Genomic DNA, 18,063 nt, shown 5'->3' with positions numbered 1-18,063 from the left:
TGCAGCTGCATGAATGACTTATTAGTCCAATGTGCGAGTGACAATCTCTGCTGCATTTGTTGCATGTGTACTGTGATGCCTGCTGAGGCTGCCACTGTCACCCCTTCCTCCAAGCTTGTTGCTCAGCAAGGCCTTGGGTCCCCCCCTCTCATCACACCTTGAGTAATTACTAATCATTTTAGGATTACAAAATTACTATGTAATACAATTAGTATTATAATGTTATTTTTCTGAATTACATTGAAACTATTTCAACAGCTATCCAACAGAGTTACCATGAATGAGAACGAAGTACCAATACTATGTGTTAGTTCACTGGTTGAAAATTTCATTGTAAGCATTTGCAGCAAATAAGGGGTCAACTTGTAAAAGGACAAATTCAGGCTTCTCTGGCTATCAATGGAAGAATGCTTTCATGCTTTCAAAGCATTTTACCATGAAATAATGTGTTTGTATCGAAACATAAAGCGTCTGTATGACATTGATGGCTCACAACAATAATAAAGGTAAACTTGTTACCATATTAACTTTCTGTGGCGCAATAAACCCGTAGAATGAGTGATCGCTCTGCAACATGGAGGCCAAGCAGGACTCTATGATTAGCCACAGAGGTCTCTTGCCATGCTGGGCAAGCTGGAGGTCAAATTCACTTTGCATATGGCAATTAAACTAATTTAACCAGATCTGAGAACATACGAGGGCTGTCCGTAAAGTATAGGTCCTTTTTATTTTTTCAAAAACTATATGGATTTCATTCATATGTTTTTACGTCAGACATGCTTGAACCCTCGTGCGCATGCGTGAGTTTTTCCACGCCTGTCGGTGACGTCATTCGCCTGTGAGCAGTCCTTGTGGGAGGAGTCGTCCAGCCCCTCGTCGGAATTCCTTTGTCTGAGAAGTTGCTGAGAGACTGGCGCTTTGTTTGATCAAAATTTTTTCTAAACCTGTGAGACACATCGAAGTGGACATGGTTCGAAAAATTAAGCTGGTTTTCAGTGAAAATTTTAACAGCTGATGAGAGATTTTGAGGTGATTCTGTCGCTTTAAGGACTTTACACGGTGCGAGACGTCGCGCAGCGCTCTCAGGCAGCGTCATCAGCCTGTTTCAAGCTTAAAACCTCCACATTTCAGGCTCTATTGATCCAGGACGTCGTGAGAGAACAGAGACGTTTCAGAAGAAGTCGGTTTCAGCATTTTATCCAGATATTCCACTGTTAAAGGAGACTTTTTTAATGAAAGACGTGCGGACCGGTCCGCGCGTCGGGACGCAGCCGACGCGGCGGCACAGGAAAAACACCTCCGTGTTGATAACCATTTGTTAAAATCCAGTTGGCTTTTGATGGCTTTCAGTGGAGTGAGTATATGAGAAATTGTTTATCAGCTGGAGATGTTCCAACTTGTCCTTAAGGCTTCCAGCAGAGGTGTTTTTCCTGTGACGGAGCGTCGCGGCGGCTGCGAGCCGACACTGCAATCCGCCCGCACGTCTTTCATTAAAAAAATCTCCTTTAACAGTGGAATATCCGGATAAAATGCTGAAACCGACTTCTTCTGAAACTTCTCTGTTCTCTCACGACGTCCTGGATCAACAGAGCCTGAAATGTGGAGGTTTTAAGCTTGAAACAGGCTGATGACGCTGCCTGAGAGCGCTGCACGACGTCTCGCACCGTGGGAAGTCCTTAAAGCGACAGAATCACCTCAAAATCTCTCATCAGCTGTTAAAATTTTCACTGAAAACCAGCTTAATTTTTCGAACCATGTCCACTTCGATGTGTCTCACAGGTTTAGAAAAAATTTTGATCAAACAAAGCGCCAGTCTCTCAGCAACTTCTCAAAGGAATTCCGACGAGGGGCTAGACGACTCCTCCCACAAGGAGTGCTCACAGGCGAATGACGTCACTGACAGGCGTGGAAAAACTCACGCATGCGCACGAGGGTTCAAGCATGTCTGACGTAAAAACATATGAATGAAATCCATATAGTTTTTGAAAAAAAATAAAAAGGACCTATACTTTACGGACAGACCTCGTATGCAAAAAAAAAAGTGTGTTTTGATAGTTGTATGTTATTTATATTTATTACATCTAACAAGGATGTAATAAAATCGCCTGTGTTTATTTGTCTGTCTGTACGTCTGTCTGTCTGACTATTAGCAGGATTACTTCAAAACTACCACACGAATTTTGACAAACTTTTCACCACAGATAGATAATAGGTGAAGGAAGAACCCATTACATTTTTGAGTTGATCCAGACAGGAATCCAGTTTTTGGATCAAACTTCACTTTATACAGGCTTTGAAGGATTACTGTTACCAGGATTACATCAAAACTACTGCACTGATTTTGACAAAATTTTTTATTTAACACAGACACATATTAGGCCATGGAAGACACCATTAAATTCTGGAGGTGATCTGGATCTGAATCCAGATTCTGGATCAAGTTCAACTTTATATAGTCTTTGAAGGATTATGTCAAAACTACTTCATGGATTCTCAACAAATTTTCAGCACAGATATATATTAGGGAACGGAAAACTGCTGAATTTTGGAGGTGATCTGGAACCAGATCAAGATTCTGGCTCAAGATTTCACTTTATATAGGCTTTGAGGGATTTCTTCAAAACTACTTCACAGATTCTCACCAAATTTGCACCACAGATAGACATTAGGGCATGGAAGACTCCATTAAATTTTGGAGGTGATTTGGATCCAGATTGGTGGATGTCAGAAATGTCTGATCGCTCTTGTTTCCTTTAATTTCTAACCATTTTGTCTTGCTTTGTGCTGCCTTTGCATGTATTTGTATGTATTTTACAAATAGACTTAAACTTAAATTTAATCAAACTCATGCAATATTGAGTGTCTGCAGATATAGAGTCCTGATCTGATACTTGTATTTTCATTGATATGACACTTGCATGGAGCAGAAAGCAAGGACATTAACGTCAATCCAGTGTATACTGTATGCTTGTAATTTTAGCGGCTGTGCCATGCATTAAGAAAAACAAAACAAAAGCATATTCAATTCAAGTTGCTTATTAAGCCCCTGTCACACATCGCAAGAATGTGCAGGAACTAGGCTGACATGGCAAATATTACCATAATCGGACACAGTCGGGAGGGAAAGAGGCGTGGTCAGCAGTGTCAGAACGCATCCAGAATACCTCATCCACACCTGCACGATTGCATCAAAAGCGCATGTAGACAACAGGTAGATGACACAGGGTGCCGTCAGACGGCCCTAAAAGGTGCTGAAGACTGCCTGATGTGGAAACATCTGGACAGCAAACACGGACCGGAGTGGGAGGGAGTGCTGTGTTCCTCCCTTTGCACAGTCCCTGCTGGTACTGGACACCAGAGTACAACCAACATATGGATTGGACTCACACCATATGTGTCAAAGCCAGCATGACGCGGCCACTCACTCAGTCATGCAATCACATCTGCACTCATCCTCCACTTCCCAGTGCGACTGAACTCATGTGCGTGTGTGCGAAGAATAGGTGCTGGACTGATGACATGATCGCTGGGTGTGTGTGTTCATAACAGCTGGATAAGCAGCAATGCAAGCGCAGGGCGCGCATGTGCATGGGGTGGCGCACATGGACACGTGCATGGCGCACGTGTGCGCAAGTGTGTGTGGGGAGCGCATGTGCGCACGTGTGTGCTGTTGCCAGCAACTGGACTGCAGTTTGGCCCATCTAAAATAAATACAGTTGTATGTAAAAGTTTGGGCACCCCTGATAATTTTCATGATTTTACTTTACAAATCATTCATTGTTTGGATCAGCAATTTCAGTTAAATATATCATATAGTAGACAAACACAGTGATATCTGAGAAGTGAAATGAAGTTTACAGGGTTTACAGAAAGTGTGCAATAATTATTTAAACAAAATTGGGCAGGTGCATAAATTGGGGCACATCAATATTTAGTTGATCCTCCTCTTGCAGAAATAACAGCTTCGAAATGCTTCCTATGGCTTCCAATGAGAGTCTGGATTCTGGTTGAAGGTATTTTGGACCATTCTTCTTTACAAAACATCTCAGGCTTGTTGGTTTCTGAGCATGGACAGCCTGCTTAAAATCAAACCACATATTTTCAATAATATTCAGGTCTGTGGACTGAGATGGCCATTCCAGAACTTTGTATGTGTAGAATGCCTTAGCAGATTTTGAGCAGTGTTTAGGGTGGTTGTCTTGTTGAAAGATCCAGCCCCGATACAACTTCAACTTTGTCACTGATTCATGAACATTGTTCACAAGAATCTACTGATATTGACTGGAATCCATGTGACCCTCAACTTTAGCAAGATTCCGAATACCTGCACTGGCGACACAGCCCCACAGCATGATGGAACCACCTCCAAATTTTACTGTAGGTAGCAAGTGTTTTTCTTGGAATGCTGTGTTCTTTTTTCAGCCATGTATACCGCCCCTTGTTATGTCCAAATAACTCAATTTTAGTTTCATCACTCCACAGCACCTTATTCCAAAATGAATCTGGCTTGACCAAATGTGCTTTAGCATACCTCAAGCAATTCTGTTTGTGGCGTGTACGCAGAAAAGGCTTCCTCTGCGTTACAGCATCATACAGCATCTCTGTGCAAAGTGCGCTGTGGAGTTGAACAATGCACAGAGACAATATCTGCAGCAAGTTCATGTTGTAGGTCTTTGGAGCAGGTCTGTGGGTTGACTATGACTGTTCTCACCATTCTTCACTTCAGCTTATCTGAGATTTTTCTTGGCCTGCCACTTCAGGCCTTAACTATGTTTCTCACAGTGGAAACTGACAGCTGAAATCTCTGAGATAGCTTTTTGTATCTTTCTCCTAAACCATGATGTTGAACAATCTTTGTTTTCAGGTCATTTGAGAGTTGTTTAGACGGTCCCATGTTGCCACTCATTAGAATAGATGCAAAGAGGGGAAACATTTGCAAATGACGACCCTAAATACCCTTTCTCATGATTGGATTCGCCTGTGTAAGGAGGTCAAGGGTCAGTGAGCTTACCAAACCAATTTTGTGTTCCAATAATTAGTGCTAAATGTCTTCAAATCAATAAAATAACAAGGGTGCTCAAATTTATGCACCCGCCTAATTTTGTTTAATTATTGCACATGTTCTGTAAATACTAGAAATGTCATTTGACTTCTCAAATATCAGTGTGTTCACCTGCAATATGATATATTTAACTGAAATTTCTGATTCAGACAACCAGTGATTTATAAAGGAAAATCAGGAAAATGACCAGGAGTGCCCAAACCTTTGCATACAACCTTCAAAAGCTGACCTTTACTCAGTGTGTGTGTGTGTGTGTGTGTGTGTGGGGGGGGGGGGGGGGGGGGGACGACATGAGGACAAGAAAAATGATTGCTGTCCCATAAAAAAATTCCAAAATCACACCATGTGAGTTTGCACCTCAACTACTTATGTCAGTTACCAGGAAAACCCCACAGGCAGTTACAGCAAAGTATCATTAAAAGCACACATCCTGAGTACCAGCTGTACTGCAGTCTATGAATTTCCCAAAAATAAAAAATAAAATTGATGCAGGATGATTTCAGCATGCAGGCAAACTATAAACTATATCGTCATTTTTGAATGGTTTATCTACTAAAGAGCAAAAACTGAAGGAAATCAATTGTAAAGCCTGAAAGAAGTCTCTGAAAGTATAAGGTCAAGCGAGAGGGGAAAGTGTTTGCTTTTTTCTTGAAGGACACTGGACTTGAGAGGATTTAGGCCTGCTATAACGGACTGGTGGAGCACGTGGCAGCAATGCAACAATAAGGATGCGGAACGGAATTACACTGATCTCAGAAATGTCTCAGAAACCCAGAACAACTCTGAAATCTGTAGAGCCATGGAAAATTCTCATCCCTGACACAAGTAAGGTCGAGCCTTGCTGTCGGCATGTATCGGCATGTATAACTGAGTATCATCAGCATCGCAATGAAAGGTAATCTCAAAGCGTGGCAATATGTGCCTAAGGGGTGCTATATAAAGGGAGAAAAGCATTATAAAATGTGCAGCATGGTTCTTGAGGCTCTGCAGTGAATCAGCAGCAGCAATGACTCTCTGTTGGGTCTGCAAAATTAAACAAAGCGGGAAAAGTGAACAAGCGGAGCAGTCTGCAGTGGCTGTGAGCAGCGGAGCAGTGGGAAGAGTACTGCTCTGTGAGCAATGAGCAGAAATTCTCATTGCTCTGCTCACATGCTCTGCTTGCCACATCAGTCAAGTTAAGGCCAAGGTTCACCAGTCTAATACCACAATTCACTTGTCAGTGTTGAGCAGGCAAGCCTTACTATTGAGCCCTGCTAACTTTCCACCCCTACACCTCTTTATGCTGCTAACTTTAATAACTTTATACACTCAACAAAAATATAAACGCAACACTTTTGGTTTTGCTCCCATTTTGTATGAGATGAACTCAAAGATCTAAAACTTTTTCCACATACACAATATCACCATTTCCCTCAAATATTGTTCACAAACCAGTCTAAATCTGTGATAGTGAGCACTTCTCCTTTGCTGCGATAATCCATCCCACCTCACAGGTGTGCCATATCAAGATGCTGATTAGACACCATGATTAGTGCACAGGTGTGCCTTAGACTGCCCACAATAAAAGGCCACTCTGAAAGGTGCAGTTTTATCACACAGCACAATGACACAGATGTCGCAAGATTTGAGGGAGCGTGCAACTGGCATGCTGACAGCAGGAATGTCAACCAGAGCTGTTGCTCGTGTATTGAATGTTCATTTCTCTACCGTAAGCCGTCTCCAAAGGCGTTTCAGAGAATTTGGCAGTACATCCAACCAGCCTCACAACCGCAGACCACGTGTAACCACACCAGCCCAGGACCTCCACATCCAGCATGTTCACCTCCAAGATCGTCTGAGACCAGCCACTCGGACAGCTGCTGAAACAATCGGTTTGCATAACCAAAGAATTTCTGCACAAACTGTCAGAAACCGTCTCAGGGAAGCTCATCTGCATGCTCGTCGTCCTCATTGGGGTCTCGACCTGACTCCAGTTCGTCGTCGTAACCGACTTGAGTGGGCAAATGCTCACATTCGCTGGCGTGTGGCACATTGGAGAGGTGTTCTCTTCACGGATGAATCCCGGTTCACACTGTTCAGGGCAGATGGCAGACAGCGTGTGTGGTGTCGTGTGGGTGAGCGGTTTTCTGATGTCAATGTTGTGGATTGAGTGGCCCATGGTGGTGGTGGGGTTATGGTATGGGCAGGCGTCTGTTATGGACGAAGAACACAGGTGCATTTTATTGATGGCATTTTGAATGCACAGAGATACCGTGACGAGATCCTGAGGCCCATTGTTGTGCCATACATCCAAGAACATCACCTCATGTTGCAGCAGGATAATGCACGGCCCCATGTTGCAAGGATCTGTACACAATTCTTGGAAGCTGAAAATGTCCCAGTTCTTGCATGGCCGGCATACTCACTGGACATGTCACCCATTGAGCATGTTTGGGATGCTCTGGGCCGGCGTATACGACAGCATGTACCAGTTCCTGCCAATATCCAGCAACTTCGCACAGCCATTGAAGAGGAGTGGACCAACATTCCACAGGCCACAATTGACAACCTGATCAACTCTATGCGAAGGAGATGTGTTGCACTGCATGAGGCAAATGGTGGTCACACCAGATACTGACTGGTATCCCCCCCCAATAAAACAAAACTGCACCTTTCAGAGTGGCCTTTTATTGTGGGCAGTCTAAGGCACACCTGTGCACTAATCATGGTGTCTAATCAGCATTTTGGTATGGCACACTGTGAGGTGGGATGGATTATTTCAGCAAAGGAGAAGTGCTCACTATCACAGATTTAGACTGGTTTATGAACAATATTTGAGGGAAATGGTGATATTGTGTATGTGGAAAAAGTTTTAGATCTTTGAGTTCATCTCATACAAAATGGGAGCAAAACCAAAAGTGTTGCATTCATATTTTTGTTGAGTGTAATACATCAATTAACAAAGCCACATAGCAAATAGATAACAGATAGGCCATTGTCTCAGGGCCTGTTTGGCTCAGTATTGTCAAATCCAAATGGTTTCATTTTTCAAAATATGTATTTCACCATGTTTACAAGCACATTCACTGTCAGACCATCAGCTGGCATCTACTTTCTATTCTGGAACGCTATGGAAGTCAGCCTGGAATCTGTCCATTGTCAAGACGGCTAAATCCTACATATCCTCAGTTTTAAACCCACTCCTCACTGCTCCTCACCTTTCTTCAGGTGGATGTTCAGTCTGTGCCCTTTGTTCTTTAGATAGGACCCAGTAGACAGGTGTGTGCTTATTCTGCGCTGAAGCGAAGGAGATGGGACTGACGAGGCCCTGGAGACCAGGTTGTGGGGTAATGTCGTGTAGCGGCGGCTCGGATCTGAGGTGCTTCCTCTCAGATGGCCCTGGTGACTGTAGAAAAACATGACAAGTTTTCACTTTTTTTAAATATACGTATTGAAACTGACATAGCTGAAATCTAACATGGTGTAAATAAATGCCACATGATCCAAAATAAAACATGAGATAAAACCATATGATATTTTTTTCTTTCCGGAAATTATGCACTTTCATCACTGACTTTTTTTTTTCATATTCAAACTTGAATACAACTGTCTGACCTGTTTTAAACTTGTATGACAACTTCCTGTTAATTTAAATGGATTCAATATATGGCTGAAGTATGGCCTGAAATTTATATCTCAGTATAATCTGACAGATGAAAGGTAACATATATATCGCTGTATATATTTTTATATATTTTCTTTTTTTTTTAATTGCAATATAAATGCATCTGAAGTGTTAAAGTTTTGTGAACCAGACTCTTTTTTTAATACTTGTTTTTTATTGTTTTTCACAAATTATAACAAAATACAAAATACACAAAACAATTGGTCAGTTGTCATCAATATACATTGTCCATTTTCCCAAAAGTCTTCGTGTTTAGCTTCTTGCAACCTTAAAATAAAAGTAAGTCTTTCCATACTGTGAATTTCTTCAACAATGTCCATCCAGTTTTTAACTGTGGGGGGTTCTTGTTTGTACCATTTGCGTGTGATGGCTTTTTTTGCTGCTGCCAACAAAATTTTAAATAAGTATACATCTTTTTTCTGAATCCCTGCTCCCATTACATACCCAAAGTATAATGTCAGTATTGTTCTTGGTATACTGTACCCAAATACCTTTCAGTTTCACTACCAACATCTTCCCAAAATTGGGACAAGTTTTGACACTGCCAGAAGATGTGTGCATGTCCCACATCCTGCTCTCCACACTTTCTCCAGCAGGGTTGGTGCAAGGATATTGATGCCTTTTTTTTTTATCTTTGGTGTAATAAAATATCTGACTAAATTTTTCCAACAGTAAATTTTCCAATTTCTTGAGCTAGTTGTAGTTACTTGAGATTTGCAAATATTATACCACATGTCATTACTTATGTCCTCCTGCAACTCCTTTACCCATTTATCTCCAATATACAGTGGTGATGTTCTCCTATTAACTATCAATCCTTTATACAACTTTGATATGACTTTACTACTTTTGTTTTTATATGCATTATTTAATATTTGTGTAATTGCATTCATTTCACATGGGAGGTTTGGCTTTACTTCTTTTAAATAATACTCCCGTACCTGAAGGTACATATAGAAATCTCGAGATGCTAAATCAAATTCTTTCTGTAGTGTTTGAAACCTTTCAATTTGGCCTTTTTTAAGAAATTTATTTAGAATGTTTAATCCTTTAATTGCCCATTCCTTGAATTTAGAATTCATACTGCCTGGTTTAAAGTTTAAGTCAAAAGCGATCCAGCTAAATACTTTAATTTCTTCCTCTATTTTACATCTCTTTACTAATTTAAACCAAACCTACAAGGTGAATCTAGTAATAGAGTCCAACTTATTTTCTCTTTCCTTAAACATCTTCTTATTTACTATCATAGCTTGTACATGGTCTACACTGCCCATTTCTATTTGTTTCCACTTTGTCATGTAGTCATGAATCACACCAGACCATGATATGTTTGAGCTGTGCTGCATAGAAATATTCTTCTAAATTGGGCAGTGCCAATCCACCCTCATCTTTAGGAATTTGAAGTGTTGAGAATTTAATTCTAGGTTTGGCCCCATTCCAAATGAATCTAGAGATTTTTCTGTCCCACTCTACGAATTGATTGCTTGGTATTGGCACTGGCAGAGATTGAAATAAATATAAAATTCTAGGCAGCACATTCATCTTGATCATTTCAATTCTAGATTGTAAATCTAGCAAATGAATGTTCCATCTCACCATGTCTTGGTATATTTGTGTAATTTAAAGATCTATAGTTAATTTCATACAACTTGGTAAGGTTGTTGGTGATTTGAATTACCAAGTATTTGATTGACTTTTTATTCCACTTGAATTTATATTGCTGTTTCATAGATGGAGAGGGGCTATAATTAATGGGGAGCACTTGAGTTTTATCAATATTCAACTTATAACCTGAGAGGTGACCATAATAGCTTAATAAATCCATTAGCTTAGGTAAACATTTGTCTGGTTGTTTTAAATATATTAACACATCATCTGCAAACAATCCAATTTTGTTTTCTATATCTCCAATTTTTATTTCTTCTATTTCTTGCTCTTGTCTAATTGCCTGAGCCAAGGGCTCAATATAAATGGCAAACAGGGTTGGAGACAGGCAGCAACCCTGCCTCGCTGATTTTTCTAATCTAATCCAATTTGTGAGGCTACCATTTATCTTAATTCTTGCTTTTGGGTTTTGATAAAATGTTTTAACACAGTTGATTGCTTGTGAGTTAAGCCCAAACCTTTCTAAACAGAGATAGAGGAATCGCCAACTAACAGAATCGAAGGCCTTTTCCGCATCCAAACTTAAAAGGACAGCACTTTTGTTTGTTTTTTGTATTTCTTCTATTATATGTAGTGTCCTTCTGACATTGTCTTGAGTTTGGCGCCCTCTAATGAAGCCTGATTGATCTTCATCTATAATTTCTGAAATGAATGATTGGAATCTATTTGAGATTATTGATGTGTATATCTTATAATCACAGTTCAAAATTGATATTGGTTTAAAACGTTCGCAATGCTCCCTGTCTTTACCCTCCTTATGAATGACAGTAATTACAGCCTCTCTCCATGATGGTGGCAGTGTACCATTCTTCAGAGTTTGATTAAAGGATGCAAGTAACATTGGATATAGCTCTTTCTTAAAAATCCTATACCATTCAATAGGATATCCATCTGTTCCTGGAGTTTTATTTGACTTCATTCTTTTTATTGAATATTCTACTTCTTTCTCTGTAATCTGTGCACATAATATTGAGTTTTGTTCTTCTCCTATATTTGGGAGTCTAATGTATTTAAAAATGTTTTAATTGTTTCATCTTCTGCTGATTCAGGTTGAGAGTACAGGTTTGAATAATAGTCTTCAAATGCCTTTTCAATTTCCTCTGGTTTATACATTAATGTTTTGTGTACAGGGTCTCTGATTTTATTTATAGTATTTAGTTGTTTGTTTCTTAATCGCCAGAGATTTAGTTAATTTAGGGCCTCCTTCATAGTATGTTTGCTTTAAAAATCTAATTTTCTTTTCTTCTTCTGATAATATTTTATCTATTTTCATCCTTGCTTCTTTAACCTTTTTCAGGGACTCCAGATCCTTGTTTTTCTTATGTAATTGTTCTGATATTTCCAATTCTTCTGTAACCATCTGGAATTCCTGAATTCTTTTTTTTTTTTGTATGAGGAGTAAGAAATTATACTCAACAAAAATATAAACGCAACACTTTTGGTTTTGCTCCCATTTTGTATGAGATTAACTCAACGATCTAAAACTTTTTCCACATACACAATATCACCATTTCCCTCAAATACTGTGCACAAACCAGTCTAAATCTGTGATAGTGAGCACTTCTCCTTTGCTGAGATAATCCATCCCACCTCACAGGTGTGCCATACCAAGATGCTGATTAGACACCATGATTAGTGCACAGGTGTGCCTTAGACTGCCCACAATAAAAGGCCACTCTGAAAGGTGCAGTTTTGTTTTATTGGGGGGGGGATACCAGTCAGTATCTGGTGTGACCACCATTTGCCTCATGCAGTGCAACACATCTCCTTCGTATCATCCGTGAAGAGAACACCTCTCCAACGTGCCAAACGGCAGCAAATGTGAGCATTTGCCCACTCAAATCGGTTACGATGACGAACTGCAGTCGGGTCGAGACCCCGATGAGGACGACGAGCATGCAGATGAGCTTCCCTGAGACAGTTTCTGACAGTTTGTGCAGAAATTCTTTGGTTATGCAAACCGATTGTTTCAGCAGCTGTGCGAGTGGCTGGTCTCAGACGATCTTGGAGGTGAACATGCTGGATGTGGAGGTCCTGGGCTGGTGTGGTTACACGTGGTCTGCGGTTGTGAGGCTGGTTGGATGTACTGCCAAATTCTCTGAAACGCCTTTGGAGACGGCTTATGGTAGAGAAATGAACATTCAATACACGAGCAACAGTTCTGGTTGACATTCCTGCTGTCAGCATGCCAATTGCACGCTCCTTCAAAGCTTGCAACATCTGTGGCATTGTGCTGTGTGATAAAACTGCACCTTTCAGAGTGGCCTTTTATTGTGGGCAGTCTAAGGCACACCTGTGCACTAATCATGGTGTCTAATCAGCATCTTGATATGGCACACCTGTGAGGTGGGATGGATTATCTCAACAAAGGAGAATTGCTCACTATCACAGATTTAGAGTGGTTTGTGAACAATATTTGAGAGAAATGGTGATATTGTATATGTGGAAAAAGTTTTAGGTCTTTGAGTTCATCTCATACAAAATGGGAGCAAAACCAAAAGTGTTGCGTTTATATTTTTGTTGAGTGTAGTTTGCCTCTTATTACTGCCTTCATAGCACCCCACACCATTGTGGGACCTGTCTCTCCATTATCATTTTCTTTTTGATAGGCATTTATTTGATTTTTTATATCCTGCACTAATTGCTGGTTGTTTAGCAAACAAATATTTAACCTCCAGTTTGTAACCTTAGGTTTCCTATTGAGATCCAGTGTTAATTTCAAGGGACAGTGATCTGATAGATCAGCTGTCCCTATGTGACATTCTACAACCCGAAACCGATCTTCTATGTTCATAAAAAAAGTAATCTATTCTTGTGTGAGCTGAGTGTGGAGCAGAATAAAATGTATAATCCCTCTCTAAAGGGCGACATTCTCTCCAAACATCCATCACTCCCAATTCAGTTAATGTTACATTAATGTATCTAGACAAATGTGTTTTAATTTTCTTTTTAGTACTATTAGAATCGAGAAAAGGATTTAGGACTACGTTCCAGTCTCCTGCACAGATTAGAATTCCTTCCGTTTCTTGTGTAATATTATCAAAGACAGATTTATAAAAAGATTTATCAGATTCTGGTGGGGCATAAATATTTAATAATGTGACCATTTGAGCTTCCAATTTTCCCCTGATCAGAATGTATCTTCCATCTTTATCTTTAATTTCCTTTAAATCATCAAATTTTACATGATTAGAAATTAGGATCGCTACCCCTCTTTTTCTTCCTCCTTTAAATGAACTATAGAATGTATTTTTAAAACCTGTATTTTGTAATTTTTGGTGCTCCTTGTCTGTCAAGTGAGTTTCCTGTAAGTAAATTATCTCAGCTTTTTCTTTTTTAAGCTTTGGAAGAACCTTGCCCCTTTTTATTGGATTATTTAAACCATTCACATTTAGTGACATGAACCTTACAGTATCAAGATGCATTATAACTAAGATAATAACTCTGAAGACAGTCTGACCATAACAACACAATGAACTCTAGAACTGTAGAACACTTAATGAAAAAATGAAAAGGATCTATCCGAAATCCTGTGGAACTACTAATTGGTCCCAAAGTCCCGTTGGTAGGAGAGGGGTAAAGACTCCTGAAAAAGAAGGGCCCCTCAGTAGATGTAGGTGTTGACTCGAAGAGTCCTCCTTCCAATCTACCCAAGTCCAACATAACTTGTATTTTGCTTCTTGCCAGTTCTTTATCTCCCCCCCCACCTTTTTTTCCCCTCCCTGGGAGGCAGATTATCGGGTTTTCACTCACTAGCTTCTTTTTTCCGATAAATTAAATAAATAAGAGAGGTGTTAATATGAAGAAACGTAAAATAATTCAAATTTCAATATATATTATCTAAATGTCTCTATGCAACTTTGTTTTTCACCCCTTTGCTCACTCAGTGAGAAAGTAATAAGAATAAGGGAAAAAAAAAGATAATGTTATTTATAATCAGTTACCTCCCTTTAATTACTTTTCCGCCTTATTTCCGAAACTCCTGTAGTCTCTCCCTCGCTCTTTGGCCCGCACTGCTCGGTGTATCAGACGCTGTAGAGGTGCGCGTCCGGCAAAAAGCCTGTTGAATGGGTCTCTCCATCACATCTTCCTTCTGGTCCGCGCTTCTGGTCGTCACCTCAAGCCCTCTTCTCCGCATCTCCCCCGCTGCCTCTCCCGGACTGCCGTATGTCTTGGGACCGTCGTGCCAGTGGATTTTGATGTTGGTCAATGGTGTCTGGAACTTAACTCCATTTTCCTTTAGTACCTTCTTTATCCCTCCATAAGCTTTGCGCTTTTGCACCACATCGTAGGCATAGTCATGGTCAAAAAATATTGGCTTTCCATTTATTTTAACACGTTTCTGCCAAGCTTTCTTGAGGACCAGTTCTTTTGTGTCAAATTGAAGGAAGTTTACGATAATGGACCTGGGCGCTGCTCCATGGTCGGGTCTCCCAGCCCCAGTCCGGTGCGCACGTTGTATCATGAGTCTTGTCTCTGCGGGGAGATCCAGCTCTCTCTGCAACAGGTCCTCCACGAAACGTATAACCGAGTCCCCTTCGGAAAGTTCCGGAACTCCGAAAATGCGCACATTATTTCTGCGGCTCCTTCCTTCTAAATTTGTCAGCTTAGCTTTCAATATTTTCTGCTCTTTAAGAACCATAAGCAGAGCATCTTTCACTTCCATGTTCCAATCTTCCACTTCACTTATGCGCGTTTGTGCTTCGTTTAATGTATCCCGTTGATCTTGCAGCTCTGTATTAGTGTCGTCAATTCTCTTGTTTATGTCCATCTTAAATGTTGCAAACTCCCTCTTGAAGTCAGCCTTAACTTCATCTTTGAGAGTCAAAAATCCGTCTTTTATTTCTTTTCGTAGTTCCACAATTTGCATGGTCAGTCCAGGTATCCCCTCTCGTGGCTCCGAGGTGTTAGCCATTAGCATGCTAGCTTTGGAAGTGATTGGATTTTCTTCCATTTCGGCGTTTTCTTGAGTTTTGTTTCGGGTGTTTCGAGTGTTTCGCTTCTCACGTTTGTCACCCCCACTCATCACACTCTTTGATGTATGTATTCAGGCTTCTTAGTTGTTTTATGGGGTATAATTACTTCTCCTGGCAAGAGCTCTGATTTAAGCTGCCATTCCCTCGCTGTCCAACCGGAAGTCTCGTGAACCAGACTCTTAACGATTATGATAACATGTCTGACATAAAACAGAGATGTTACAGTTGCAGTCGAGCAAGCAGCACATCGAACACTTCCCTATCATTGGCCAAGACCTCTAACACTTCCTGGGGATCCCAGGGAGGACTACCCAAGCCAGTTGAGAAGTATAATACCTCCAACATGTCCTGGGTCTTCCCTGGGGCCTACCTCCCAGTTGGATGTGCCTGGGAGACTTCACTAGGGAGACAACCAGGGGTCATCTACAACAGATGCCTGAACCACCTCAAGTGGCACCTTTCGATGCAGAGAAGCAGCGACTCTACTCTGAGGCCTTCTCAGACATTCACGTTTCTCACTTTGTCTTGGATTGTAAGGTCAGGCACCCAATGGAGGCATCTCTTTGTTGCTGCTTACATCTGCAACCTTGTTTTGTTGTTGTTGTTGTTACTACAACAACTTCATGACCATAGGTAAGGATAGCAGGTAAATCAAGAGTCTCGCCTAGTGATGCTAACATAATAAATTAAATAACAAAAATTTCACTCCGCAGTAATACTATAGCTCAGACTTCTTAGATGATGCGTTAGAACAAATAACTGCACAACAAGCCATATTACTACAGCTATTTACAGTTGTGCTCAAAAGTTTACATTTCCTAGCAGATTTTTTTTTTTGGCCAATTTTCAGAAAATATGAATGATAACACAAAAACTTTTTTCTTTTTTTTTCCACTCATGGTTAGTGGTTGTGTGAACAACTGAACAACTGTGTTTGCTCTTTTAAATCATAATGACAACAGAAACTACCCAAATGACCCTGATCATAACTTTACATACCCAAGTTCTTAAGACTGTGTATTTCCCCCTTTAACATCAATAACAGCTTGGAGTCTTTTGTGGTTGTTGTGGGCGAGGCTCTTTATTTCCTCTGATGGTAAAGCTGCCCATTCGTCTTGGCAAAAATCCTCCACTTCATGTAAATTCCTGGGCTGTCTTACATGAACTGCATATCTGAGATCTCCCCAGAGTGGCTCAATGATACTGAGGTCAGGAGACTGAGAAGGCCACTCCAGAACCTTTATTCTACTGTAGTCAATGACAGGTCGACAGGGCCTTGTATTTTGGATCGTTGCCATGTTGGAACTCATACAGTAGTGTTCAGAATAATAGTAGTGCTATGTGACTAAAAAGATTAATCCAGGTTTTGAGTATATTTCTTATTGTTACATGGGAACCAAGGTACCAGTAGATTCAGTAGATTCTCACAAATCCATCAAGATCAAGCATTCATGACATGCACACTCTTAAGGCTATGAAATTGGGCTATTAGTTAAAAAAAAAGTAGAAAAGGGGGTGTTCACAATAATAGTAGTGTGGCATTCAGTCAGTGAGTTTGTCAATTTTGTGGAACAAACAGGTGTGAATCAGGTGTTCCCTATTTAAGGATGAAGCCAGCACCTGTTGAACATGCTTTTCTCTTTGAAAGCCTGAGGAAAATGGGACGTTCAAGACATTGTTCAGAAGAACAGTGCAGTTTAATTAAAAAGTTGATTGGAGAGAGGAAAACCTATACGCAGGTGCAAAAACTTATAGGCTGTTCATCTACAATGATCTCCAATGCTTTAAAATGGACCAAAAAAAACAGAGACGCGTGGAAGAAAGACAGAAAACAACCATCAAAATGGATAGAAGAATAACCAGAATGGCAAAGGCTCACCCACTGATCAGCTCCAGGATGATCAAAGACACTCTGGAGTTACCTGTAAGTGCTGTGACAGTTAGAAGATGCCTCTGTGAAGCTAATTTATTTGCAAGAATCCCCCGCAAAGTCCCTCTATTAAATAAAAGACGTGCAGAAGATGTTAAAATTTGCCAAAGAACACATCAACTGGCCTAAAGCGAAATGGAGGAATATTTTGTGGACTGATGAGAGTAAAATTGTTCTTTTTGGGTCCAAGGGCCGCAGACAGTTTGTGAGACAACCCCCAAACTCTGAATTCAAGCCACGGTTCACAGTGAAGACAGTGAAGCATGGTGGTGCAAGCATCATGATATGGGCATGTTTCTCCTACTATGGTGTTGGGCCTATATATCGCATACCAGGTATCATGGATCAGTTTGGATATGTCAAAATACTTAAAGAGGTCATGTTGCCTTATGCTGAAGAGGACATGCCCTTGAAATGGGTGTTTCAACAAGACAATGACCCCAAGCACACTAGTAAACGAGTAAAACCTTGGTTCCAAACTAACAAAATGAATGCCTTGCAGATGTGAAGAAATCATGAAAAAATGTGGTTATACAACTAAATACTAGTTTAGTGAGCCGTTTGAACAAAATAGTTTTGAGTTTGTAGGGTCAACAGCAGATGCTACTATTATTGTGAACACCCCCTTTTCTACTTTTTTTTTTACTAATAGCCCAATTTCATAGCCTTAAGAGTGTGCATATCATGAATGCTTGGTCTTGTTGGATTTGTGAGAATCTACAGAATCTACTGGTACCTTGTTTCCCATTTAACAATAAGAAATATA

The 18,063-nt window shown here is 40.4% G+C and overlaps 1 protein-coding gene across 3 annotated transcripts in view; it reads right to left on the bottom strand.

The window, feature by feature from the left end:
• Window positions 1-18,063, bottom strand: part of LOC117512002 (partitioning defective 3 homolog) — a 1,323,734-nt gene that overhangs the window by 668,346 nt on the left and 637,325 nt on the right. For all 3 annotated transcript variants that reach the window (XM_034171933.1, XM_034171942.1, XM_034171950.1), the window contains exon 10: window positions 8,260-8,447. In XM_034171933.1, coding sequence (XP_034027824.1) covers window positions 8,260-8,447 — 188 coding nt within the window. The remainder of the gene's footprint in view (window positions 1-8,259; window positions 8,448-18,063) is intronic.

The sequence above is a fragment of the Thalassophryne amazonica genome, chromosome 1 (genome assembly GCF_902500255.1).
Source record: "Thalassophryne amazonica chromosome 1, fThaAma1.1, whole genome shotgun sequence".
Lineage (NCBI taxonomy): Eukaryota > Metazoa > Chordata > Actinopteri > Batrachoidiformes > Batrachoididae > Thalassophryne > Thalassophryne amazonica.
This window is presented reverse-complemented; position numbering and strand designations above follow the sequence as displayed.